Here is a 26,825-nt window from a genome sequence, read left to right on the forward strand (position 1 = left end):
GTTTTTTATGTACTAGTTATTCAGAGGCATTTCAAGCTTGGAAAGAAACCCAAATGCCACAACATGACAGTTGGTGATTAGACATGGAAAACAATCTGAGGTGCGCTTTATTTAAAATCATTGGGGCATTGCGGCACAGGGACTGAATGTTTGATCTGCCTACACCTAAAGAGAGGAGTATAAGAAAGTGGTGCGTGGGGAGAGGGAATGAATCTTTTCTTGAAATTATCAAGAGGAAAGAGGATGGTCTTTAATAATTGGATTTTTTAATCTAATTTGCATCTTACACTGGTTTTACATCCTGTAAACTCCATTAACTTTAATGGAATTATTCCAGATTTACACTGGTGCAAGAGGAAATCAGACCCTTACCTACTGCTAGGAACTGAAAACTCTCTCACTGGGGCATAGGTGTGTGGATTTTGGAGATGGGCCATTATTTTCTTGTGTGAGAGAGAAACAACGTGTGGAAAAGAGAGTGTGACTGAGGGTCAACACTGGTCCAAGTAGAAATCTTCCCTCGCCCTGTGTTGTCTTTCCTCCTCTTCATTTTCCACCTCCACCTTTTGGTTGTCTCTCACCTGTTTTTAAGTTGTCTCTCATCCACTCTGCTCTCTCTCTCAAACTCACACACAGATGCACACACACACACACACACACACACACACAGCTGTCTTTTCACATCCATTTCCCACATTGTGCTGCTCAATGCTGCCCGGGCCGGGATGCACTAGCTACAGCAGAAAATTCTCCTCTCTCAAACACCTGCAAATCAAGCAACAGATGCACAGAGTGTTTCATAAATCAAGATGTCTCCATGTCTGTGGGCTGAGTCCTGGGAAAATGACTAGCCCCTTTGTCTCTGCAGTAACTCATACATGCATAGTGGCACACAGCAGCAGTATAGTGGAGGAAACTGAGATCGGGGAAAGACAACAAGATAGAATGGCTTCAGGGCCCGTCTCAAGCTAGGCTGTCACGACACCCTTCGAAATGAAACCCAAAGTAGAAGGTTCTTCTCACCATAGTTCAAAAAAGTTGAGAGGTTAAATGTACTCTCACTTGCATGGCATAGTCTATTAAAGTCACCCAGACCTTAGAAGAGGAAATCTTATTCTCTTTTACACAGAACTATTGTACCAGTGTGTGATATGACACATGGATTGTTATAGTAGCATTTGTTTCTCTCATTTTCCATTTTAGTTAATTCACACACTTCTCAAAAACATAATATCACATGAACGATGAGTCATACCATTGCTGCATAAACATGTGCCAACACCCAGAAGCTAGGATGTGAAATTATCTTTTGTTTTTGCAAGATTGGTCTGTTATTGTGCATGATATTAGACAGCTCAAACCTTGTTCTGGTGAATAGCATACAACTTGAAATTAATAGCTGGTTGGTGACTTTAGCAGGCATGTCATTTGCAGTTAAACTCACTCATATAATACCGAAGATCAGAGTATTTGGGAAAAAAGTTGAAGAGGGGATTGGAGCAGGATTTGGCATTGATATTCTGACATTCTTATTAGCAGGAATGCAAGTACAGTGGTACTCACCAGTACGCATTACCAGCAAAAGATTTTTAGCAGGTACAGGGTACTGGAAAGACTTGGGGCTAGGCCCTCCCTCCCCCCATCCTCTGTAGTGAGGGTGGGACTGCAATCTGCTCCTTAAAGGAGCAGAACGCTGCTAGGGAGAGCATTCATTCTTTAAATGGTTTTAACAGCACAATAAATATGCTAACAAACTTTTAAAAAGGGTTTTTTAAAGTTTCTTAGCATATGTATTGTGCTGTTATGTTGGTCAGGAGTCCTCAAGAGGGAAGAGATGGTGGGGGCGGAAGGTGTTTAAACCGTGGTTTTTATTCTGTTTTTCACCATTGGTCTGAATTATCCATGACATCCATACCGCATCACATCAAGTCCAAATCATTAGAGGAATGCCTCTGCTTGCACTGACTAGAGGATATTTGGATTCTGATGTCAGCCCTGTTCTGCAGCCTTACAAGAATCAGATATTGTCAACAGTGTACACAGAATTCTTCTTTGCACACAACCTAGTCTAATATGCATTTTGTTAATTGGAGCAGCAAAACAAAGAAAACAAGTGCCTCATTTTCCATCTTTGTGGGTGAGAGAACTATAAGTGAAGATTATAATGCCGGACACTGATGGCCTTAAACCAGCTGCCTCAGGAATCTGCCAAGAACTTTGCTGAAAATATGTTCCTGATCTTAGCAGCAGAACTAAGACTTATCACACATCTGCCCACCTTTATTCCAATGAAGCTCCTCTAATATGACAGCTCAGGCATTGTCAGTTTCATCCAGAACAATTTACAAATTTGGAACCTAATCCTGTAAACCCTTAATCATTTGATCAATCGCATTGAAGACAATGGGACTATCTGCATGACTATGGACCACTTTTGTGGACTGGTAAGAGTTTCAGGAGTCTGTTCCTATAAAGGAGGTTGAATCTCCCATTGAAATGCAATGTTTGGATACAATACCATAAAGCAGTTTAGGATACAGTTCTACTTAAAATTTGTCTTTTAATAAGTCATACATATGCTGAAATGGCTCCTCACCCAACTCCCATATTCCATATAAACAGACTGAATACTGCATATGTGGAGGGGAAAGTGAGAAGTTAAGCATGTTGATATTTGTATATACAAAGGGGAGTGTTGGAGGGGACAGGGAGAGCGTGGGGACCCTGGGCTGGGGGCGAGGTGGGGAGGAGTCACATGGAGCATCACATGGGTCACGTACCCCCCCGCTTGTGTCCCTCCCATGAGTGCAGTACCGGCAAGAAATGATTTCTACTTGCACCACTGCTTATTAGATCCCCCGTAAAGCCTGCATCCTCCTCAACAGTAATTGCTTTCAGCTGTCATCATTTCCACCAGGAAAACATGGACCTTACCAGATAGCAGAGAAAAAACCCATCTCTGAGAACACTACTAGGCTACAAACTCTTCCATAATTTTCTGTAAGGCCGTGGCTGTTTCCAGATAGCCAAACTCGGTATACACAGTGCTCTTTACTAACCCTTTAAAGAGGTATATTTTATAGAGAGAAAAGCTATATTGGGCAATTTTTAGTCATTGTTCAAAGGCAGACTGGCTTCAAACCCTTTAATGGGAATAGTCTTTGTCACCCACTCCTCCAACTGGCTCACTAAAATGTTTAGAATTCTAATACAATTCCAAAATAGGTTTTATGTGTAGCATTGTAGGCTGATTTTGTTGGTACTTGGCTACTAGCAGCTTTTCTGCATCAAAAAGAGAAAACTCCATTTTGAAATCTGGTATCTCATATCCTTGCAGGACTAGACACGGGAGTTTTATAGCCCTGGGAAGGGGCAATCCCACATTCCTAACTGGATGTGGAAATCACTTCTAGTCCTTGCAACATCTGACATTGGAATTTGAAGTAACATTTTGAGATACAGCAATGGTGATTTTTAGAAGTTTCTATAGTTCCTTCTGAGCCCTGTGCAGTTGGACTTTTGGTAATTAAAAAACACATTCACAGATTCTATTTCAGTCCGTTGAATACTGTCCATTATAAAACATGCAGCTAGATGCTGATCTTATTTACCCTGACATAAATGTAGACTAGTTCAGCTGAAATTACTAGAGTTATTCTGGATTCACACAACACAACAGAGATCAGAATCTGGTTCATGAGGTGAAATGATTTAGTAGTGCAGATCTTTATTTTAGTAAAGTGCTTCTTTGGTAATTACGCATTATTAATTATTCTTCTGAATAGATTTGTATCTTTGATTTTAAATCAATAAAGACATTTGTTAAAAAAATATCGTCCAATGGTCTCTACGCATGCTCTACAGTTTTCACTTATATAAAAGGTCTTGTTTAGCCTAGTGGCAAAGAAACCAGTAGAATACTGAGGTCTAATTTTTGGTGATCCACTGTATGACCTTTATCAAGTCACTTAATCTTATACTTCTTAACCACTTATCCTTATGTCCTTATACCTCAGTCAGCCTTACTGACAAATTAGATCTTTAAAACAACACTTAATTGACAAAAAATGCTACCTGGGACCTCCACAGTGTGACTACACCTGAAGATTGAGGCCTATTTTCTTTACAGCGTCTATACAATATTTATGGGGAAGAAGCATTTAAAAAAGAGAATTCTATGGTGGTATTAATATTTTTCTTCAGGAAAAATAAAGATGCTGATTGAATATGAATTGTTTACTTGCTCAGCTAACCATAAAAAGAGAAAGTGTCCTACTGTAATTTATGATTCCACCAATATGCATTTTATTGGCTATGAGAGCATCTTTGTTAGAATTCCAAGCTGATGAAAGCCTCATTAATGTCAGCATTCTTTTAAGCAAGACTGGACAAAGCAGTAGCAAGAATACTCCAGGAAACTATCCTGTATTGGCATGGATGGGATTAAATTACATCATTGCCTGACTCCCACCATAACAATATAATAGGTCCCTTGTACCTCCACAGTCTATTACTCTATTTCTTGGTTAAGGTGCTGCCTCTGCTTACCGCTGTACAGAAGATGCAGCTGCATTCTTGAAGAGTAGTCATCTTATCAAGAGAATGTTCACAGAGACATAGCTTGCAAGTGACTAGAGGTTCCAGAGACAATTCCCCAGCTTCTGACATGTCAGCTGTCATGGTGTGATGGCCGATCTTACCAGCAGAGTCCATCCGTTCATTAATATCTTACTCTGGTCCACTCAACCTGCAGAAAGAAAACAGCTGAAACTCCCCAAAAGCAATGCCAGTAGCAAAAAAGTTTACATAATAATCCAGTGTAAAGCCATCTAAGGGGTTTGGTAAAGTGAGCTTACTCTAACCTACCTGTAGTTCCTAATTCATTTTAGAGTTGTGTATCGTATATCTGGATGAAAGCCCTTGTCGGCTGAACTGCTAGATGTTGATCAAAAACCTTCTACTTAGTTTTGTGCATGTTTTCTGAGTGAGGCGTTTAAAAAAATACTGCACAATACTGGGGATAATTTCATTTGACTATTCTGTTTCATGATCCTCATGTCAAATGGAGCATTTCAAATTCTGAAATGTGAAATGGTGGAAAGTAAATATGCCGATTTTATTCAGAGCGTCTTACCATTTCCTAAACAGAAAAAAATGGGGTGCAGCGATGAAAGCAAAGGACTGAGAGTCAAAAGGTCTGGAATCTATTCAGAGTTCTAAACTGATTTGTTATACAACCCTGGGTGCAGGACTATCCACAGCACACCTTAGAGAGTGTTCCCAGCACTAGATGCCTGATTCTCTGTTGGCTTGCAATGTGTGTAGTCATTTTCACCAGAGAAAAGCAATGGTAAAACTTTGGCAAATCAGAATGACAGCATTAGGCACTCACTTTACACAGGTGTAAATCACTATGGTAATGGAGAATCAGGTCCAGTATTCATGTGTGCATGTGTGAATGAGAAAAAATATATATTTTTGTCCAGAAAAATGGAACTGAACCCATTGAAAACCTTTTTGGAGATATAAAAAGTCTAGGTTATTTTATAAATTATTTTTAATTTCTAGACTCCTCTATACTTCCCGGTTGTGTCTGGCAGTGATGTCCTGAAATACCATAAGAAGAGCCTTTCTTGTTAGTCTTTGGGCCCAATTTTGCAGCCCCAAACAACGTGGCTAAGGTTCATGAATCCAAACTTCTGGGTGCTTATCCAAAGCAAAGCTCTCCTTTAAAGGTTCACTAAGTCCAAACCTCATTCCGTTATCCTTAGCTCAGACTCTTTATGCTACCATGCCATCCATAACAATGAGCTCCTCATAACGGTAGAGCTAGGACTATAGCTGTTGCCGGAAGCCTTTGGAACAAAACACCTCTCTGAGTCAGGATCTATAATACGCTGTTCTGTAATTGCTGCAACAGTGATGTATCAGTGAGTCACTGGAACTGTGATAATGGATCAAGAACTACCTACCTGTTACTTAGTTCTACATTTTAGGTCTTAACCCAATATCTAAAGAATTACAACATACGTTTACACAGATACACAGACACTTCTACTGCAACTGTACCTTCACAGTATTACACTCTTACCATACGCTATGTTATTCACTTCAGTACCATGCAGAATTTCCAAATTTTTTGGTGCCTATAGTGAAAGATGTGACTGGAAATAGGAACTAGAAGGGGAAAAGAAGAGGAGGAATATTTTAGGTTTGGGATTGCAAGACAGAAATGGTTGTTCATCTTTTCCAGGGTCAGATTTCCAATTAGCTCTAAAGGGGGCTGTGACGCTGGATTTGCACTGTGTATGAATGAAATAGAAAAGCGGTTAATGAAACTTAGCATGGGTCATGGAGTTAACAGATTATTTATTAATTTTAAAGATGGTCAAAATTTGGCAAAGTGACAGACAAGCAGCACTAGCGACTGTAAACACACCAGTCCTGATTCTCCTCTGATTCTGGGCTGGGCTTGGATGTAGTAGAGCAGTGGTCCCCAATGCGGTGCCCGTGGGTGCAATGGCACCCGCCGGGGCATCTATGTGCGCCCGCGTACTGGCCGGCGAACATGCATCTGCTATAATGCCACTGAAAAGCGGTGTCACCAAGAGGCACTGCCACGGAAATGTCACCGATTTTCAGCAGCCTTTCGGCAGCGACGCTTCTTGATGACGCTACTTTAGCGGCATTTTGGTGGCGACGCCTCTTCACATTGCTGCTTCTCGGAGGCATTTCGGCGGATGCTTGTCTGCTGGCCACAGTCCTCAGTGGCTCGTCGTCCGGCGCCCGCCACCCGGAAAAGGTTGGGGACCACTGTAGTAGAGAATGGCAGCCACAGGGGAGCTGGTTGTGGCTCCCTGGTTCCCAGCTGCCTCGCCCAGGCGGGCACTCAGATAGAATGGGAACTACTCTGTCATTTGCAGATAAGGCTTAGTAGACCTTGGCTCTACCACTGCCCCCTTCTACTCCATCCCATGCCTCCCCTTACACCAGGGGTAGAGCAGCAGCTGATGCAGGAAGCAGCTGTGGCAGAGATTCCCAATACCTGGGGGAATTCTCCTGTGGGGATTTCCGGCCAGTGACACAAAGTGAACTTGTTGGTGGACTAGAGAATCTGGCTCATAATGAGGTCAGTGGGACTCTGAAAGTGAGTAAAGGAAGCAGGATTTCATCCAGTGTCCACATCCGCACTGTGGAAGCTTTCCTCAGACAACCCTGACGTTACACCTCAATCCTGACCTACCACATTCCTGCTATGCAACATTTAGGCCTCCGCAGAGCAGTCAATCCATAAACAATCTTCTAATTGGCACAGAGGTAAACTAGAAACAATGAAAGTTTTGTAGGCTTATTTTATTATTTTAGTTAACAATAACAGAGGCCCATCAAAGTGCCTTTACAAAAGATTAAAATTCACATTATAATCAATAAGTAGACTGCCCCCAAGTCTACTAAGCACATGCCAAAAATTCAAATTCAACACAAATAAATTAACCAACAGCAACACATATCTGAAATGAAAAAAAGTAGATGGAAGAAAAAGAAGGTGCCCCATGTTTTGGTCAATAAAAATTTTAAATATAGCTCTCTGAAGAAATTCAGAAGAGCTGCTGTCACCAATTCAATGTCATTCACCCAAACAAGGTCTTTGAAAACGGATTTTACAAGACTGAACAAATCTGTAAGCACTTTGATCCATTCTATCTTCCCAACTTTTCCTTTCCTGCCTTTTTCTTACACAATACTTTAACCCATTTAAAATAGGATACCCACGTCAATATGAAATGTATTGTTGCCCCTTTTACTGGAGGACTAGTCAAAGTTTGGGGACCTGTAGGTGGTGGTCCAGTTGGGAGTACAAATTGGTGGCATTCAGGTAATTCTTTGATGCAATTTTGTTTATTTACGAAGAATGTACAAGCCCTGTGTCACTGAACACAGAAGGAATAAAGTAGCAGGAAACAGTTTATTTTGCTCACAGCATCAAAAACACTCTTTTCAGCTTGAACCCCAACTCAAAAAAAACCCTCTCCCCAGGTTTCTTCCAGAGTCAGCCAACTGCTTTTAGCTGTTCCTTCTGGCTGTCTCTCTCACTTCGTCTGTTCTTGTCTGACCTCGGTTTCTGTGAGATCTATTCAGAGGTGAAAGTAAGCCGGTCCGGTCCAGTACGCCGGGCCGGACCGCACCGGCTTCCACGGCCGGGATTAAAAGGGCTCTGGGCTCCCCACCGCGGTGGGCAGCTCCGGAGGCAGGGCTGGGCCTGGATTTAAAGGGCTCAGAGCTCCCTGCCACTGCGGAGAGCCCCGAGCCCTTTAAATCCTAGCTGGAGCTGCGGTGGGGATTTAAAGGGCCCGGAGCTCTGCAGCGGCTGGAGTCCCGGGCCCTTAAATTTGCCTGTGAGCCCCAGGGGCTCCCAGCCACCTCTGCAGCTGGGAGCCCCGGGTTGATTTAAAGGCCCTAGGGCTCCCAGCCACAGCCGGTGCCTGAGGGCCTTTAAATCTTGAGAGGCCCTGCCTTTTCCGGATGAGGCCACGCCCCCCTCAGGACTCCGGCAGTACCAGTAAATCCTGTACGTTACTTTCACCCCTGGATCTCTTCCCACCTACTGAAAACAATACTCAGCCAAAAACTCCTGTGTGGGTTCACACACCCTTTTGTTTTAGGTTGGGCTTATGTTAATTGAAGAATATGTTCACACCTGCCAATTTTAAATCAACCCCATTACAGGGTTTCACCCAGCTCATAACAGTATCATTGAAAGCTGAGTGGACTAGAGTATGGGGCATAACTGTTCAATAAACTGCTTCACTGAACAATAAAGACTATCAGCTGTTTTCTGAACACAGTTACAGTATTCCAGGAACGCTCTAACCCCAAGAGAGATTCTACATTAAATTCTTCCTTGATGTAAATCAGAGGCATTATGCCAGGGATGTATTTGAGCTACTATATGCAATGGCTACCTCACAAGTGGAAAAGGCAAGAGATCTAGACTATTTTTTTAAGTCGTCTATTCTCTTTACAGCGTATGTACTTTTCAAGAACTATGGTGTGTTTCCTTAAATTGCACCAGCTTTGTCAGATGTGCTCAAATTTCCATAACCATACGTCTCTAAGAGTAACAGCTTTGGTGCCACATGACCAGGTATGCCAACAATGCCCCTCTGCCATGTACATTGGCCAAACCAGACAGTCTCTACACAAAAGAATAAATGGACACAAATCTGACATCAGGAATCAAAACATTCAAAAACCAGTAGAACACTTCAACCTCTCTGGTCACTCAATAACAGTCTTAAACGTGGCAATTTTGCAACAGAAAAGCTTCAAAAACAGACTCCAACGAGAAACTGCTGAACTTGAATTAATATGCAAACTAGATACCATTAACTTTGACTTGAATAGAGACTGGGAGTGGCTGGGTCATTACACAAATTGAATCTATTTCCCCCATGTTAAGTATCCTCACACCTTTTTGTCAACTGTATGAAATGGGCCATCTTGATCATCACTACAACCGTTTTTTTTCTCCTGTTGATAATAGCTCACCTTAATTAATTAGCCTCTTAGAGTTGGTACGGCAACTTCCATCTTTCCATGTTCTCTGTATGCATGTATTATCTTCTTACTATATGTTCCATTCTATGCATCTGATGAAGTGGGCTGTAACCCATGAAAGCTTATGCTCAAATAAATTTTTTAGTCTGAAAGGTGCCACAAGTACTCCTGTTCTTTTTGTGGATACAGACTAACACAGCTGCTACTCTGAAACATGAGCAGGTATGTCCTGCAAATGCAATGAATGTGAATGGAGGTCCTATAGAAAAGGTCAGCTCAGGGGAGGGTAAACTGCACAATCACCAGGAGTGCAATTCGCTGAGTGCTCAGTGCAGTCAGTGTTTTTGACTGTTTCATTCAATTGCCTGCAGACACTTGCACTTGTATCTGGGATGTGACAGAGCTGTGTGCTTCACAGCAACACTGAAATATCTCAACAGAACCCATAAGCAAGAAAACATAAAGGCATCCTCAAAGCAGAACAAAGATGGCCTGGAGGTGAATGAATGAATACAGACAAAAAAAATAGTGGAGGAGTTCGTAATAAAAACAAACAAACAAACAAACAGAAGCATTCAAGGGGTGCATAGTTGTTGTTTGTCTTGGGGATTTTCTGGCAATGGGGGGTCCTGTTCTTAGAAAACTGCCTGAGCTTGGTGAAAAAAATAATTTAAAATCCACTAACTGCTCTCAGGAATTTACCTAGCCTGCCTAGGGTCTGTTTCCTGACTTAGTTGCCAGTGGCAAGTCTTGATATTAATGTTTGTGGGGGAGATGGTGAATAATCACTGGAGGCATACCCGATGGGCCCCCCTCACCCCTGTGGGCACAGAGCAGGGCAAATTACATCATTTGCTCCTAATGTCACTTCACATCAAGAATTCACCATGAGAGGAGGACAGATAACATTTGCTCTACATTTGCATTTAACCTGTAGGGTTACAGGACAGAAGCTTCAAACTGTGTTCATAGGAACTCTACAATTAGAGGCTAAAGTTGGTTTAGTCCAGGGGTGAATCTGGCTCTATATTAATATGTCAGAAACATCTATTGCTTGACTTGTCATAACTGGGTAGGTGAGGTAATATCTTTTATTGGACCAACTTCATTGTTATCACAACCAATAATGCGTCCCTCTGAATTTAACTATATAAAGCTAATTATCAATAATAATTATTTTCAAACACTCTATTCTGGAATCAATATAAATTTGAAAAAGACATCTGATCCAAATCACAGACAAGAACAGAAGCTTCTATTTCTCAGATGAAAAAGTAGGAACAAGTACGATGTCACATTTCGTCATCTGATTCACCATAACATATGCAGTCCATGTTCACAGGATTTAATTCTATTTTTATTGGTAAATGTAGATAAAGGTTGATTTCACTGTACACAAATAAACAGATAAAAAAATATGTCCATTGATAGGTCAAAAATTACAGATAGACAAAGTAAGAAAAATGCTGCTTAAGAAATTAGAGTTTGATTTAAGGATTGTATGTATTTGACATGTGAGGTTAACAATTTGTGGTTTAACAATTATAAAGCTTTGACTTTTTAATCTCAACATCTGCAGTTATTAAATAATTAGTCTGAGCTCTGCAGCCCCCTTCCTCCATTATCTGACTCCTCATAATTTAAAAGATAGGCCATCAATGGCTATTGGCCAAAATGGGATGCAACCCCATGCTTCAGGTGTCCCTAAATGTCCATCTGCCAGGAGCTGAGACTGGACAACAGGAGACGGATTACTTGAAATTGTCCTGTTCTGTTCATTCCCTCTGAAGCATCTGGCGCTGGTCACTGTCAGAGATGAGATACTGGCTAGATGGACCATTGGTCAGACCCAGTATGATCATTCTTATGTTCTAATTTCCTGGAACTGTGAACATTTAAATCAATACAAATAGAAAAAAGCTAAAAATAATCAATATTCATTGAAATTATAAAAAATAAAATCAATATACCATATATACTCGTTCATAAGCCAAACTTTTTAGTAAAAAAGGGAAGCACCAGAGAAGAGGGTCGGCTTATGAACAGGTATAGAGAGGGAGAGGTGGGATACAGCCCCTCCCCCTAACAGAGGGAGCAAGGAGAGGCAGCACAGCCAGCAGAGCCAGAAGGGAAGAGGCAGGGCCAGAGCTCTCTGCTTCTGGCCACGCTGCGCTCCCTCGAGCCTCCAAAGCAGCTGCAACTCCAGGGCTGGCAGGCTACAGCTGTGCCACTCGGCCCCACCCCCCAGAACAGGCTGTGGCTGCCAGGGCCAGCTCCAGGGTTTTTGCCGCCCCAAACAGCAAAAAGAAAAAGAAAAAGAAAAAAGCCATGATCGCGATCTGCAGCTCTACCGCCGCCACTTCATTCTTCTTCATTGCCACCGAAGACCCAGACGTGCTGCCCCTCACCGTTAGCCGCCCCAAGCACCTGCTTGCTGGGCTGGTGCCTGGAGCCGGCCCTGGTGGCCGTGCCGCCCAGCCTGCTGGAGCACAGTGCAGCCATGCCGCTCAGCCCCGCCCCCCAGAGCAGGCTGTGGCTGTGCTACCTAGCCCACCAGCCCAGCCCGCGCCGCCCAGCTCGCCGGCCCAGCCCGCTGGAACATGCTGAGGCTGCACTGCCCAGTCTCACTCACCGGAGCAGGCTGCGGCTGCGCTGCCCAGGCTGCCGGAGCAGCTCCAGCCAGGCCAGAGACATCCTCCCCTGGCCCTCCCCAGATAATGTTGGAAGGGATGTGATGGGGAGAGTGTGGCGGTCTCGGGTTAGGGGTGGGGTCATATGGGGGGTGGTCTCGGGGTTTCTCCCCTGACTCCCAGCTTCTCCCCCCAAAAAAATCTCCCCACCAGTTGCTGTCCCAGCCCGTCAGGGTAAGCAGCTGGTGTGCTGGGACACTTTGTTTACTTAGGTTTTCCTCGGTGCCTGCGGATGCTCGAAGTAAACAAACCATCTCAACCCACCAGGGGCTTATCCTGATGGACCGGGAGCTAAGGTTTGCTGACCCCTGAATTATAAGGTCGGCTTATGAACATGTCATAAAAATTTTCTATTTTTACGTATCCATCTGCCGGGGGGGGGGGTCAGCTTATAAACGAACCGGCTTATGATCGAGTATATACGGCAGTATTCCATTTTTAAAGACTATATAAGCATATTGCTGTTAATAGGCAAGTATTTATTTATCAGGTCAAATCCTGGGTTTGGATATGCACATGGATATCAACAGGAAGTGAAGTAATCAGTGTTTTGAAAGAGCCATACAGATGAACACACTCAACTGAGGGGTCCTCAACTCCTAAAAATTGTACATTAGAATAATTAAAGATCCACCCCAAATAATGTGTTTGACTTCACGTGAGCAACCTTAATCATACATCCCAAATGTTCAGAGTTTGCTATCGCAAACCAGAACCTTCAGACTCCAAATTTCTTGAGCGCATCGTATTCCATATGCATCATGAAATAAACAATTCACAAAAAGTCTCCTCAAATGCATTGTCAATAGGGAGTTGCCTGCACACATGTGATTTTATACATCTTTCCACTACATCAGAGATCCAAATACAACCTGCAGGACTTAAGAACATCATGGAGAACTGTGAAAACCTTCTGCCTTGATGCTGAATGTCTAAATGGATTATACTCATGTATACAAGTCATTTGTCCATCTTTTACATTCAATGTCCAAAAACAGGACGTAAGTCAGTCCTTGTATATGCAAACGTTATTCCACTAAAGTCAGTGGAGCTGTATGTGTTTACCCAGGGTTGCAGTTAAAGGGTGTCATGAAAGGGGAATAAGGAAACGGGAGAAATGAGGCTCCAGGAACTGTTAACTACACAGAAAGTGGTAGTCATGTTTTTTTCAGCATGGTCTGCACTATGAGGAGAAGTTGGACTCTATTTTTGGCAGAGATGTCACCACTAAATCATGGTATCTTGTGGACACTACCAAGGACACTTCCATAGATGCCGACCAGGACCGAGCCAAAGAAGGTTGATCCTGAAACCCAGGATCTTGTAGACCTGCACAACTCACTGAAGTCTGAGGCAGACAGTGCTGGAGATCCCAAACTCTCCCGAATCACAGGCAGAGGACCAAACAGTGGAGGGGACTTCTTCCAGGAGGTATTATTTGTTACCGTAAAACTGTGGGAGGGGAAAATGAACAACACAGTTCCGGGTATCATCAGGGAACCACCATGTCTGCCTTCCCTCCACCTCCTCCACACCTTTTCTCAAAATGGCAGCTGTGCTGGACAGTTTAAATATATCAGTCCCATTTATGTCTTGGAAATTTGCAAACACTACCTCCAGCTGAAACGTGCCATGTGCCACTCATAACCCCGCTACCATAGTGCTTATTGCTTCTTTTCCTGCCGGTCGACCACATGGCCCAAGCCTCCCACTGTTCAAGATGGTGGAACAATATGGGTTAAACATTAGATGGATTGAATGGAAGGCACATTTAGTGTAGCAGTATATAGAGAAAGAAAAAGCTCTAGATATTTTTGGCTCATAGTTGCATTAATGACCTCAACTTTGAGCCAACCTAGTTATTATGAGGTAAAAAATCATCCATCTCAAGTGACAGCCACATTTCAAATAGCAAAGAGATTTTAAAGCATTCACTCTCCCTTTCAGGTTACTGCAGAATTCTATTTATTTTACTGTGCATTTCATGATAACCCACCAGTGTTAAAACAAGAGAACTTAAGCCAAAGATAGTGTTCTAATTGGGCATGAAGCTTGCACAGCAATGGAGCTCTCTTGGCACTGCCTGTATAATTTGTGGTTCCCTTCCACTCCTGCACCAGCTCTGTGGGCACCACGCTGGCAAATGGAAATGTGGCATATCTTCCCAATTTGCCCATTGCCAATCCTTCTCTGCCTTTTGGGGCTGTATCTCAGGGTAACATCCTCTGACATAATGATGGCCCACAGAGGAGGACATGCAGTTACTAGCCTGCCTCTGCTGCCTACCCACCACCAACACCCATCCCACTGTCAATCTGAAATTACACATGCAACTAAAGGCCTGTTTCTGCTGGTCACCCTCCCTCCTCCCACCCATCAATCACCTGTAGCATGCTCATGGAATTATTAACAACCCATTCACGTGCCCCAATGCCTGCCTCCATCCCACCACAGGCCTAGAGTTCCTCTACAAATGGGCAAGAGCTTTAGAAAGTGTCTTACCATCTCCAGGCTCACCCAAGATTGGGAAGAGCCTATGAGAATGATATTCCAAAAATCAAGGAAAAAACATTGTTGGCACAAAGACTACGATTTGGAGAATAACTACTTTTTCTTTTTCTCTTCCTCCTCCCTTATCCCCCATAGCACCTGACACATTTCAGCAAACACAGTGTGCTAATACTGAGTGAAAGCCTGTCCAATCTATGCAAGAGGAAAAGGAAGCCAAGAGATGAAGTGTTTACCAACCGAGCATCCACAATCCCGCAGTGGTATAAAAAGATCAGAGAGAGGAGAGTAAGTCTGATAAAGAGAAGTGAGAGAAGGCCAGGACTTGTTAGGAACACCTGCTGGGGATGATGGAGAACCCTACTGGGATGGAGCACACAGTAGCACCATGTCCAAGGATAGTGCCACATCCTAGATGTCTCCTGATTCCCTCTTCCTCTGCTCACTGGGATGCCCTTTCACTTTACCACCTCCAAGGAAAAGAGCCTTTCCTCCTCATTCCAAGCCACAAGGCAACAAGGAGAACAATGTATACTGGGAGAACCTCTTATCCCCCACATCCACAAAGGAAAGGCCCTTCTACCACCATCTCATACCATAAGATGTAGAGAACATTTTGGACCTCCCCAGGTATACAAATCTGTGACCTCAAAAGCACATGTTTCAGAGTTAGGATTTTCTCTCTCCTTTTTTCATTTTTGCACAGGGTTTTTAATTTTGCATCATGGTATGTTTGTGTATTGTAAAAACCTTTGTTGAACATTGTTCAGCTTGGTGTCATTTTTATTTATTTAAAAGTCATTGAAAATTTCATTACTTTCATACTTTGCACAGTGCACTAAAATCCCCACTAGTTTTCTCCTCAAAGTAGGACCCTAATACATCCCTGAACCTGCACCCATGACAAATTGCAGTGTTTCGTAAAGGCCACCTCTCTGGGTGTTCAAAACATTCAGCAAGTCTGCCCACTCCCTCCTCCCACCCATCAGCAAGGCTCTCTTCCTCACTCTCACATAGCTGCTTGCTGTGTTTTCTGCAACCTAGCATACAAGGCAGATATTGCTCATCAGTCTCCAGTCTTGACATCAGGCACCTCCATCTCCCAGAATGACAAGAAGAAGAGCAACACCCTCAATGTCCATAGTGATCCTCAGAGAAAGAATTCCATTTTTCATTGCAGAAAACAGTCCACAGTTTCTAAAGATCCTGGCATCAAGAACCTTTCCAGACCACTCCGCATTAGTATTGGTGAACCTTCCATGGTGATCACCCAGGCCTTGCAGCACCCTACAGAAATAGCCCTTTCTGTTGATGAATGCTGAGCCTGGTGGGGGAGCAAAGAAAAGGCATGTGGGTCACATCAAGGGCTCCACTGCAGTTCAGGAACCCCAACAGTGCAAATCCATCAATAATATTCTATGCATTGTCATGACTTATGAGCCAGGGAGACAGCACCTTCTTGATAGCAAAGTGCACACCTCCATTACAACAACCCCAATGGTTGATCTACCAACACCAAACTGGTTAGGCACTAGCTTCCACTAGCAAGCTTCCAAATTGCAAAGGCCACACACTTCTCTACATTGAGGGGAGCTCTCATGTAACTGTTCCACCACTGCAGTTCCAGGGCAAGCTCTGCACAAATTTCTAGGAAAGTTGCTTTTGACATCCTAGTTCTGATGCGGATCATCCCAGGTCTGCAGCACTACCATGTCCCACCAGTCACTGCTAGTTGTCTGAAACCAAAAGCAATGGTCCAAAGAGTGAAGCTGCTCCAGGAAAAGTTCAAGTAAAACTGTCTGCCACTGCCTTCTCAGGTGCTGTATCACCCTGGTTCTAAAGTCATTGAATGTCTTGAGATATATGGCAGCATCCTGTTTATATTAAGCACCATAAGGATCAGAACACTCAGCAATGTTTCCTCCATGCTGTCTGACAGCGCTTTGAAAATGGTGCTGGCTTGTAACAACAAGGATGCTGAGCTGAAACAAGAGTAATCATGGGAACTATTTACTTTGACCCCAAGTCCCACAATTCCAGTCTGGTGCATTCCAGTAGGTAACCCATACAGCCTAGCTGCATCATGGGATGACTGCCTAGAATGCTGAGCACTTAATCTGAAACAACACAGAGCTTTGTGGATGCAATTATCACCAAGGGAAGTACCTTAACCAGGAATAACTATATGGTTGGTGCACTGCTCATACCACACAGATTCACAGAACCTGCAACAGCTTTCAAGGGTAGACATGCCCTGACCTACTTAAAGTTAAATAAGTGCTTTGCTGAATGGGGGCCTCAAAAAAGACAACTGACACCACAGATTGAAGGTCTGATTTAAACTGTAAACGATTGCATTCAGACTGATTTAGCATCTTAAAACTGTGCCTTGGAAATACAGCAAGCATTGATACATAACAGCTCCTTTTCTGGATCCTGTAAAATGCTGCTAAGACCGTAGTAATATTTAAAAACAAACAAACAAAAAAGAGGAAAAGAAATCGTTCTAAACCTCTTATTATGCAGTGCTAGGAAATCAAAACTAGCAGATCTGTAATCTCTTTCATGATGGGTCTTTTGCTCTGTAAAAGTTTTATTTTAAGAAAAGATGTTTAAAGATCAAGGAGCTTACAAAAACATGCTGCCTGGTATAAAATAATACAACAAAAGCAATTAGTCTCATTTGTTTCCATTGGGAATGGTTGAAAAATTAAGCACTTCAGCTGCTATTCAAGAGGCACTAGATATATTTTCATTTTGTGCTGGCAACCAAAAATAAATAAAATACTTTAAAAAGAATGCAGTGGGTGGGAAAGCTCTGACACTGAAAGTGTTTTGAATTAGTTCACTCACAGTCTGTTACATTAACTAGCTTCCTGCTAGGTATAAAATATGAAATCAATATGAGATTAGATAGATAGATAGATAGATAGATAGATAATCAATTCTTCTATTGTTCTATTAGCATTTTAGGATACCTGAAGCATGCATTTTAACAGCTTCCTAGTTTCAGAGCCATTGTGAACAAATAGATATCATCACCCTCATCATGGCGAATCCCAATGGGATGTGGCCTCCTTGCAAACAAGTAGATATACTTTAATTAAAACGGAAGAATAATACAGTATTTATCCAAATCACTACAGTCCACAACAGTGTTGCTGCAGTATTTGTGGGCATAACTGTAGAGTACTATAGCTTTTCTATAAGGGTGTCCATAACATAGGAAATTTTAGAACACTGATTCTTCATAGAAACTTGTAACAACTTATCATTTCAAGACCTATTTAGAGAAGGGGATAATTGATCTTGACTGAACATAATGAACCAAATTCAGCATTCATATAACAGATGCAACCGCATGGGTACCAATTAATGCTCATTATAATGATGGGGAGGGTATCTTTTATTATACCTGCCACTAGGAATCAGAGGGAAAACCTAGGCAGTTTGGTTTTATGTTCCTATTTTTATTTAAGATTTTAAAAATTAATCAGTAGCCTATCATTAAAAGAGAGCTGCCACTATGCAATTGAGAGAGAAAGCTAAGAGAAGCTCTTCCAGATCACTGCCCCACAACGTCGGTAATTGGCCAGAAGAAAATGAGGCTTCTTTTTATTACTAAACTGAATTGCATATCTGGAAAATGGTCTTTAAGACATCTCCCTACTGAACAGTCACCAAACAGCATTCTTCACGCATTTTAAGCCCAGAAGGGAGCATTACAATCATTTCATCCAACACAAAGGCCATTGAATTTCATCCAGTAATTCCTGAATGGAGACCAATAACCTTGTGATTGATTTAAAGCAGTTGTTTTCAAACTGTGGGTCGCGGAATGGAAGGCACTGGGTCACGGTGGCTCTGGTCTGCACCGCTGACCGGGCTGTTAAAAGTCCCATCAGCGGTGCTGCCCAGCTAAGGCAGGCTAGTTCCTACCTGTTCTGACACTGCGCTGCACCCTGGAAGTGGCCAGCAGCAGGTCCGGCTCCTAGGCGGGGGGGGGGGCATGGGGCTTTGCGTGCTGTGCCTGCCCTGAGCACCAGCTCCGCACTCCCATTAGCCGGGAACCAGTCAATGGGAGCTTGCGCGCCTCCACCTAGAAGCCAGACCTGCTGCTAGCAGCTTCCAGGGCAAAGCGCGGTCTGCAATGCCAGGAGAGGCAGGAAGGCCTGCCTTAGCAACCCCGCTGCGCAGCTGACCGGGGGCTGACCGAGGTAAGCCCATGCCCCAACCCCATGCCCCAATCCCCTGCCCCAGCCATGAGCCCCCCCCCCAACCTGGAGCCCTTTCCTGCACCCCAAACCCCTCATCTTTGGCCCCACCCCAGAGCCTGAGCCCCCAGCCCAACCCCTGACTCCCTCCCACTCTCCAACCCCCTACCCCAGCTCAGATCCCCTTACCACACCATGAACCCCTCATTCCCAGCCCCACCCTGCAGGCCTCACCCCCGCACCCAAACCCTCTGCCCCAGCCCTGAGCCCCTAACACACCCCAAACCCCTCATCCCCAGCTCTGTTGGGTTGCGGGCATTAACAATTTTCTTCAACTGGGTTGCCAGAGAAAAAAGTTTGAAAACCACTGAACTAGAGCATATCTATATATTCATAATGCTCTGCAGTGAAAGCAGCATGTGGCAGGTATCTATGGGCCCGAGCCTACTAACACTGAAATCAATGGTAAAATTCCTAGAGATTTCCGTGGAAATAGGAGCAAGTCCATCATATTTCGTGCTGTTCCTACAGCCTGTATTTCAGTGACTAAGAAGCAAGGCCAGAAGGATATGCAGCAAACAGAAAAAACTAATATATACACATAACATTTCCAAGTATTTTCTAAATATGAAGTAACAACAAATTCATAACAACAGGAATTCTAAGAATTGCTCATAGGAATATGATTCAAACCTAAAAATTAGAACTAAATCAATCCAGCCTGACACCATATAATATTTGTTAATGCTAAACTACGACTTCCCAAGCAATTATTTTAATGTACTCAGAGTGTTAAGAACAAAACAAAACAAAAAAACACTTCACTACCCAAAGAACTCACCATTCAGACTTCTGTTTTTATAATTAACAAAAGCAAATTATAGTTCTCCTAAATTACCTTGAACAGCGTCCTTTTGTCCAAAAAAATGAGTGGTATATTTTAATATATTATGGAAGTTTTAATTTATTTTTAAACACGTTGGATCAAGGGCAACATTTTCAAGAGTGCCCAAGTGACTTATGCTATGTCTCCATTGCAATTCAAAACCCACAATTGACCCGTGTCAGCTGACTCAGGCTTGTGGAGCTCAGGCTAAGGGGCTGTTTAATTGCAGTGCACACTTTCCGGCCCAGGCTGGCGTCCAAGCTCTGGGACCCCTCCCCCTCACGGGGTGCAGTATTTAATTGAAGCGCGAAAATACCCTTAGACACTTGGGAGCGTAAGTCTTATTGCCATTCAATGAAACTTTGGCTCCTAAGTGCCTATTTCACTTTTGAAAATGGGAGCTAGGGATCTAAATCACTTAAGCACTTTTGAAAATGTTATGCCAAAAATTTGGGGTAACTCCATTGACCACAGTGGGATTTGACTGGGAATGAATTTAGCCCATTAAAAGGGGGTTGATATTGTAAGCTTTGGCCCTGAGATAGCTACAAAATGATACATTTCTATTAAATGTTTGAACATTTATGGAAACAACCAGTGTCACACACACACACCCCGCCCCAATTCTTGTAACTGCTCTTAGGAAATCCTGAAATCTTTCCTCAGTCAATCTCTTACCAATTTCAACAGGAATTTGCCTAAGTAAAAAAATAAATGATGAGAGAGAGGGAGGGATCAGTCCCTTCCATGATAAAATCTGCAGGAAGGGATAAGAGGAGAAAAATTCAGTAAGGCTCCCCTCACTAAGGCTTCCCTCTCGTTGTTCCATCAGGTGTCTGAGTTGCAGTTTTCTCCCTTTCCCTCCCAGCCTGCCTGTGGAATGAACCCATGGGTCCAGCCCTCAAACACCATGGATCCTAGGAAGAGGGAAGGAGATTGTTCTGCTAGAGGCACCAATTGTGCATCAATTCTGAGCCCCTAGCTTTCTAGCATAGGAACTGGGGTGCTGGAACTATGGGTTTGGGGGTGCTGCCACACCCCCTGGCTTGAAGTGGTATCCATCATATACCAGGTTTACAGTTTGGTTCAATGGCTCTCAGCACCCCCTCTATCCAAATTGTTCCAGCACACTGGCTTCCTAGGAGCATGGTTCCATCCATCACCCTCCCTCAGCGGTTCTGCCAAGGCAAGGCATCTTTAATCTCTCGCAGGAGCTGCATACGCAATCCATTGTTGGAAGAACGCTGTGATTGTGAAAAAACACAATGTCTAAAGAGAGATGTTAACTGGTAGATTAAACATGCATATCCTAACAGCAATTATTCTTTGGTAAATCTGATAAATACTGTACTGTTGTACTATAGTAATATTGCAATTTCTTGCCTTTTTTATATACAGTAACTCCTCACTTAAAGTCATCCCGGTTAACGTTGTTTCATTGTTACGTTGCTGATCAATTAGAGAAAATGCTAATTTAAAGTTGTGCAATGCTCCCTTATAATGTTGTTTGGCAGCTGCCTGCTTTGTCCACTGCTTGCAGGAAGAGCAGCCTGTTGGAGCTAGCTGGTGGGGGCTTAGAACCAGGGTGGACCAGCAGCCCCCCCATCAGCTCCCCGCTCCCCTAAGTTCCCTGTGCGGCAGCTGCCCAGAAGGCTTTCAATTGCTGGGCAGTTCAGCTGTCCCTCCCCCCACTGCCATGTGCTGCTCCTGCCCTCTGCCTTGGAGCTGTTCCCAGGAGCCTCCTGCTTGCTGTGGGAGGGAAGGAAAGGGGGGCTAATGTCAGGGTGTCCCCCTCCCCCTGCTCCTGTCCCCCGCTTACCCCATCTCCATAGAGCGGGGGGGGGGACACGACAGAGCTCAGGACTGAGGGAACTTGCTGACTGCAGCTGCTGTCTCAACTTGCTGATCTACTTAAAAGGGCAATATACTTAGAGTGGGGTCAGCGTACTTAAAGGGGTAATGTGCAGTCTCTCTCTCTCACACACAGTGTGTGTGCCTCTATCTGTCTGCCATGCTGTCTCCCCTCCCTCCATTTGTGCTGCCTTGTAGAGTGTGAGGCTACATTAACAACAATGTGTTAACCCTTGAGGGCTTAGCTGAGTACTAGTTCATCATTTAGCAGTAAGGAATTCCCTGGGAAATATCCCACCTCTGACTTCACCACCTCAGTCAAGCTTCACAATCATCACTGCTGTGTACAGTATTAAATTGTTTGTTTAAAACTTATACCGTGTGTGTGTATGTGTATGTGTGTGTACATATATATAATAGCTTTTTGTCTGGTGAAAAAAATTCCCCTGGAACCTAACCCCTCCTATTTACATTAATTCTTATGGGGAAATTGGAGTCGCTTAACATCATTTCGCTTAAAGTCCCATTTTTCAGGAACATAACTACAACATTAAGCAAGTTACTTTTACTTTTTTACTTTTACAGACCAAGACACACTTTGCTCTGCATTTTATCAGCTATACAGAAAGGCCTGACATTTTCCTATCAGACTTCATCTAAAGAATTTGACAATGATTAGGAAGCTAGTGTGCTGGGACCATTGCTGAGCATGCAACCAACATTATCTCATTGTTTCCTTGTGCTCCCCATCTGTGTCTGTATCCAGCTGTTGTCTCCTGTCTTGTACTTAGGTTGTAAGCTCTTTGGGACAGGGACAGTCTTTCTGTTCTGGGTTTGTATAGTGCCTAGCACAATGGGATCCTGGTCCATGATTTGAGCTCCAAGGTGCTACCGCAATGCAAATAAATAACAAATTGGGGGTACACTAGGAACCTAGTATCAAAGGAAAACAGAAAGATGTTTGGTACATATTTGCACATGCTAGGTTCCATCTTTGAAAGCCTCACAGTGTTTGTTAACTAAGAGCCAGCTTCTGCAAGCTTTTGTGCACGTTTACTTTGCTCATGCAAGTATTCCCATTGGCTTCCATGGGAGAACAAAGTTAAGGGAGCACGCACATTTCAAGGATCCAACCCTAAATCCCTGATCGTCAGAAAGTTGAGCATCCATCTCTTTCCACAGAAACACCTTTCTTTGCAACTGTCTGACTATGACTGGCATTCTGTTAGTGTTATCTTATCCTGTCTTCCTCCGTATTGTGGAAATCCACTGCGGAAGGTTTCAGAGTCAGTGGCTAGCTGGGAATACTTTAGCAGAATGGGGCTGTGCTGGGAGGGAGTGTAAATGTAAATGGTCCCCAGGATTTGCTTATTTTGCCCCAGTTTAATCCCCTGCAACTTCTGCAGGGGTTAAACCACATCCTCCCCCCACAATCAGAATGTTTCCAAGTTTCCACAAGTGCAATCTCATGGAGTTTCTCATCCCCTATTTAGGAGTAACCTGTGTCATTGATGGTCTGTCCCTAAATTTATCATTTTTAAATAGCCTGGGAATTTATTTTGTCCAAAAGTGATTAGCATCTACCCTAATTGTTTCAAAATTTGTATTTTTGTTTTAATGTATACGTATAGGGTCTTGGAAACTGCAAAGATAATTTAATTTAATTTTTTAACAGTCTTTTCATGATCTGCAACCATAATTATAAGAACAAAGAATGTTACCCCTTAGCCATGGTGATAGGCACCATATTAAAGCATAAATAGAGACAGCCTCACAGGACAAAATTCAGCCCTGACAAAACTGGGTACAGCTCTTTGGTTTTAAAAGGAGAAGTCATTGCAAAAATGTAATAATGCATCATATCATGTCATAAACATAGGGTTTTCAAGCCTCTAAAGTTACTCACTTCAAGTCATGAAATAATAATCTGTATTACAATAAAAATCACCCACCATCAATATAAAAGCTTGTCACCCATCCAGAGAACGTTCTTTCTTTTATTAATGGCTCATGTCTTGTACTCCTAGATGCTTTCCCCAATTTATTCTCATTACTATTGCAGATTGATAAGGGTGTAATTAAATCTGTTGTGAGCTTTTCTACCAGGATTGACTTTCAGTGTAAGTAGGAGTGAATGTGGGCATGACAGCTCAATGATTTTTTTTTTCTTGAAAAAGTAATTGTATACTCTGATCATGTCTCCCTCAGACTCAGAGACAGCCTGCAGAACAACTCCCTCTGCCTGGCATGTCAGAGATCCCTCCAGGAAGGAAGCCTACTTAGTTACAGCATCACACTGATGTATTTTAACAAATAACAGGGTATAAACACATAAAAGTTTGGGTTTTCCAACATGCTCAGCATTGTGGCCCAACTCTGCTCCCACTAAAATCAATAAGAGTTTTACCATTAGCTTCAATGGGAATAGAATTAGAGCAACGCTGAGTTCTTCTGAAAATCCTACCTAATGGGTCTCGATCCTGGAGCCCTCACAGGAAGGATTCCACTGAAGTCATAAGTAAACACTGCAGGATCAGTCCCAAAATCTTATTTGAAAGGCACAGAGAGTCAGAGCAATGCTGAAGTCTATAGTTATATTTATATAAAAATACAGCCCTAGATTACAGCATACTTTGGGGATGTCAACAATTCTATACACAAAACTGTAAATGAATTAAAACAGCAAGGATTAGTAGCACACATAGGCTCACAGTACTTTTAAAGAATCACATCTAAAGCCAGAATTGCTTTCTAATTACAGTGCTTATCTAACCATTTGTTCAGTAGCGGTATCGGGTGGTGTTTGTTTGTTTATTTGTTTGTTAGTTAAACAGAGGTTCAATACAGTCTACCTGCTCCTTCAATAAGCCTAGTCTGTTATCATTAAGAAAATACAATACAATTAAAGAAACCAGAAGTATGTGCAGATACTTATAGTGACAAAGCTCTGTCCTTGTCTCCCTGGGTCCTGAGTTTCCTGACAGATTTCGCTAGCCTCAGAGGCTCACTGTGGGTACGTCTACACTACGGGATTATTCCGAATTTACATAAACCGGTTTAGCAAAACAGATTGTATAAAATCGAGTGCGCGCAGCCACACTAAACACATTAAATCGGTGGTGTGCGTCCACGGTCCAAGGCTAGCGTCGATTTCTGGAGCGTTGCACTGTGGGTAGCTATTCTGTAGCTATCCCATAGTTCCCGCAGCCTCCCCCGCCCCTTGGAATTTCCGGGTTGAGATCCCAGTGCCTGATGGGGCAAAAATCATTGTCGCAGGTGGTTCTGGGTAAATGTCGTCAGTCACTCCTTCCTCTGGGAAAGCAACGGCAGACAAGTATTTTGCGCCTTTTTTCCCTGGATTGCCCTGGCAGATGCCATAGCATGGCAATCATGGAGCCTGTTTTGCCTTTTGTGACTGTCACCGTATGTGTACTAGATGCCTCTCACAGAGGCGATTCAGCAGCGCTACACAGAAGCATGCTTTTACTTTTGCATAACAGCAGAGATGGTTACCAGCCATACTGTACCATCTACCATACCATAAATTGGTAATAAGATGATCATGGTTACCAGTCCTTTTGCACCATTTGCTGCTGTCATAAGTGCCCCTGGCTAAGATCAGCCAGGGGCGCAAAAGCCAAAATTGGGAATGACTCCCTGAGTCAATCCCTCCTTTTTGGTATCTAAAAATAGAATCAGTCCTGCCTAGAATATGGGCAAGTGTACTAGAGAACCACTGTATCATAGAACCAGAGAGCACAGCTGCTCTGTGTCAGATCCTGCAGAAATTATGAGCTGTATGCTATTCACAGGAGATACTCCTGCAACAACCCCACCTGTTGATTCCGTTCTTCCCCCAGCCTTCCTGGGCTACCGTAGCATTGTCCCCCCACTTGTGTGATGAAGTAATAAAGAATGCAGGAATAAGACACACTGACTTGTTAGTGAGAAATGAGTGGAAGGCAGCCTCCAGCTGCTATGATAGTCCAGACAGGACAGTAAGGAGTGTGGAGGAGAGGAGCCCAGCATCCCTCTGCTAGTCCAGGGGCAATTGAATCTTTTTTTTACACATGAAGGGTGGGGGCTGACGGAGCTCAGCCCCCTGTTTCTATGATGATGATGGTTATCAGCCATACTGTACCATCTACCAGGAAAAATTAGGGCCAGGCGCCCTTGATCGACCTGACGGATGCTAGTCAGCATTGTTACCAGCCCTTTTGCACTGCCCCATGTGCCAATAGGCTGATGATGAGGACGGGTACCAGTCGTTTTGCACCATCAGCCACCCATGGCAGGGGGGAGCAAGGATGTTGGTGTTGAGTGCTGCAGCATCGCGTCTATCTGCAGCATTCAGTAAAGATAGGGTGACATGTAAAAGAGTCAAGAGAGGATTGTTTTCCCTTTCACTTCTGGGGGTGGGTGGGGGGTTGCATAAATTGCTGAGCTATGCCCTGACCCACCGCGGACACTGTGTTTGACCCTAGAAGCATTTGGAGCTCAGCCAAGAATGCAAATGCTTTTCAGAGAGACTGCAGGAACTGTGGGATAGCTTGAGTCCTCCAGTCCATGAGCGTCCATTTGATTCCTTGGCTTTCCGTTACGCTTGTCACGCAGCAGTGCGCTGAGTCCCTGCTATGGCGTCTGTCTGGAGATTTTTTAAAAATGTTTTTTAATTCGTCTTCTGTAACGGAGCACTGATAGAACAGATTTGCCTGCCCTTACAGTGATCACGTCTGCATGGTCCATGCGGGAGCTCTTTCTTTATTTTGATTTTTAACTGCATCACCACACGTGCTGATCGGAGCTCCACGCTGGGCAAACAGGAAATATTCAAAAGTTTGCGGGGCTTTTCCTGTCTACCTGGCCACTGCATCTGAGTTCAGATTGCTGTCCAGAGCGGTCAGTGGTGCACTGTGGGATACCGCCCGGAGGCCAATACCGTCGATCTGCGGCCACACTAACCCTAATCCGATATGGTAATACCGATATTAGCGCTACTCCTCTCGTTAGGGAGGAGTACAGAAACCGGTTTAAAGAGCCCTTTCTACCAATATAAAGGGCCTCTTAGTGTGGACGGGTGTGGCGTTAAATCGGTTTAATGCTCCTAAAACCGGTTTA

The 26,825-nt window shown here is 43.5% G+C and overlaps 1 protein-coding gene across 2 annotated transcripts in view; it reads right to left on the bottom strand.

Annotated features, from left to right (window-relative positions):
- Positions 1–26,825, bottom strand: part of RNF144B (ring finger protein 144B) — a 121,225-nt gene that overhangs the window by 38,856 nt on the left and 55,544 nt on the right. For both annotated transcript variants that reach the window (XM_045006375.1, XM_045006374.1), the window contains exon 2: positions 4,549–4,747. In XM_045006375.1, coding sequence (XP_044862310.1) covers positions 4,549–4,713 — 165 coding nt within the window. In that variant the 5' untranslated portion in view covers positions 4,714–4,747. The remainder of the gene's footprint in view (positions 1–4,548; positions 4,748–26,825) is intronic.

Source organism: Mauremys mutica, chromosome 2 (genome assembly GCF_020497125.1).
Source record: "Mauremys mutica isolate MM-2020 ecotype Southern chromosome 2, ASM2049712v1, whole genome shotgun sequence".
Classification (NCBI taxonomy): domain Eukaryota; kingdom Metazoa; phylum Chordata; order Testudines; family Geoemydidae; genus Mauremys; species Mauremys mutica.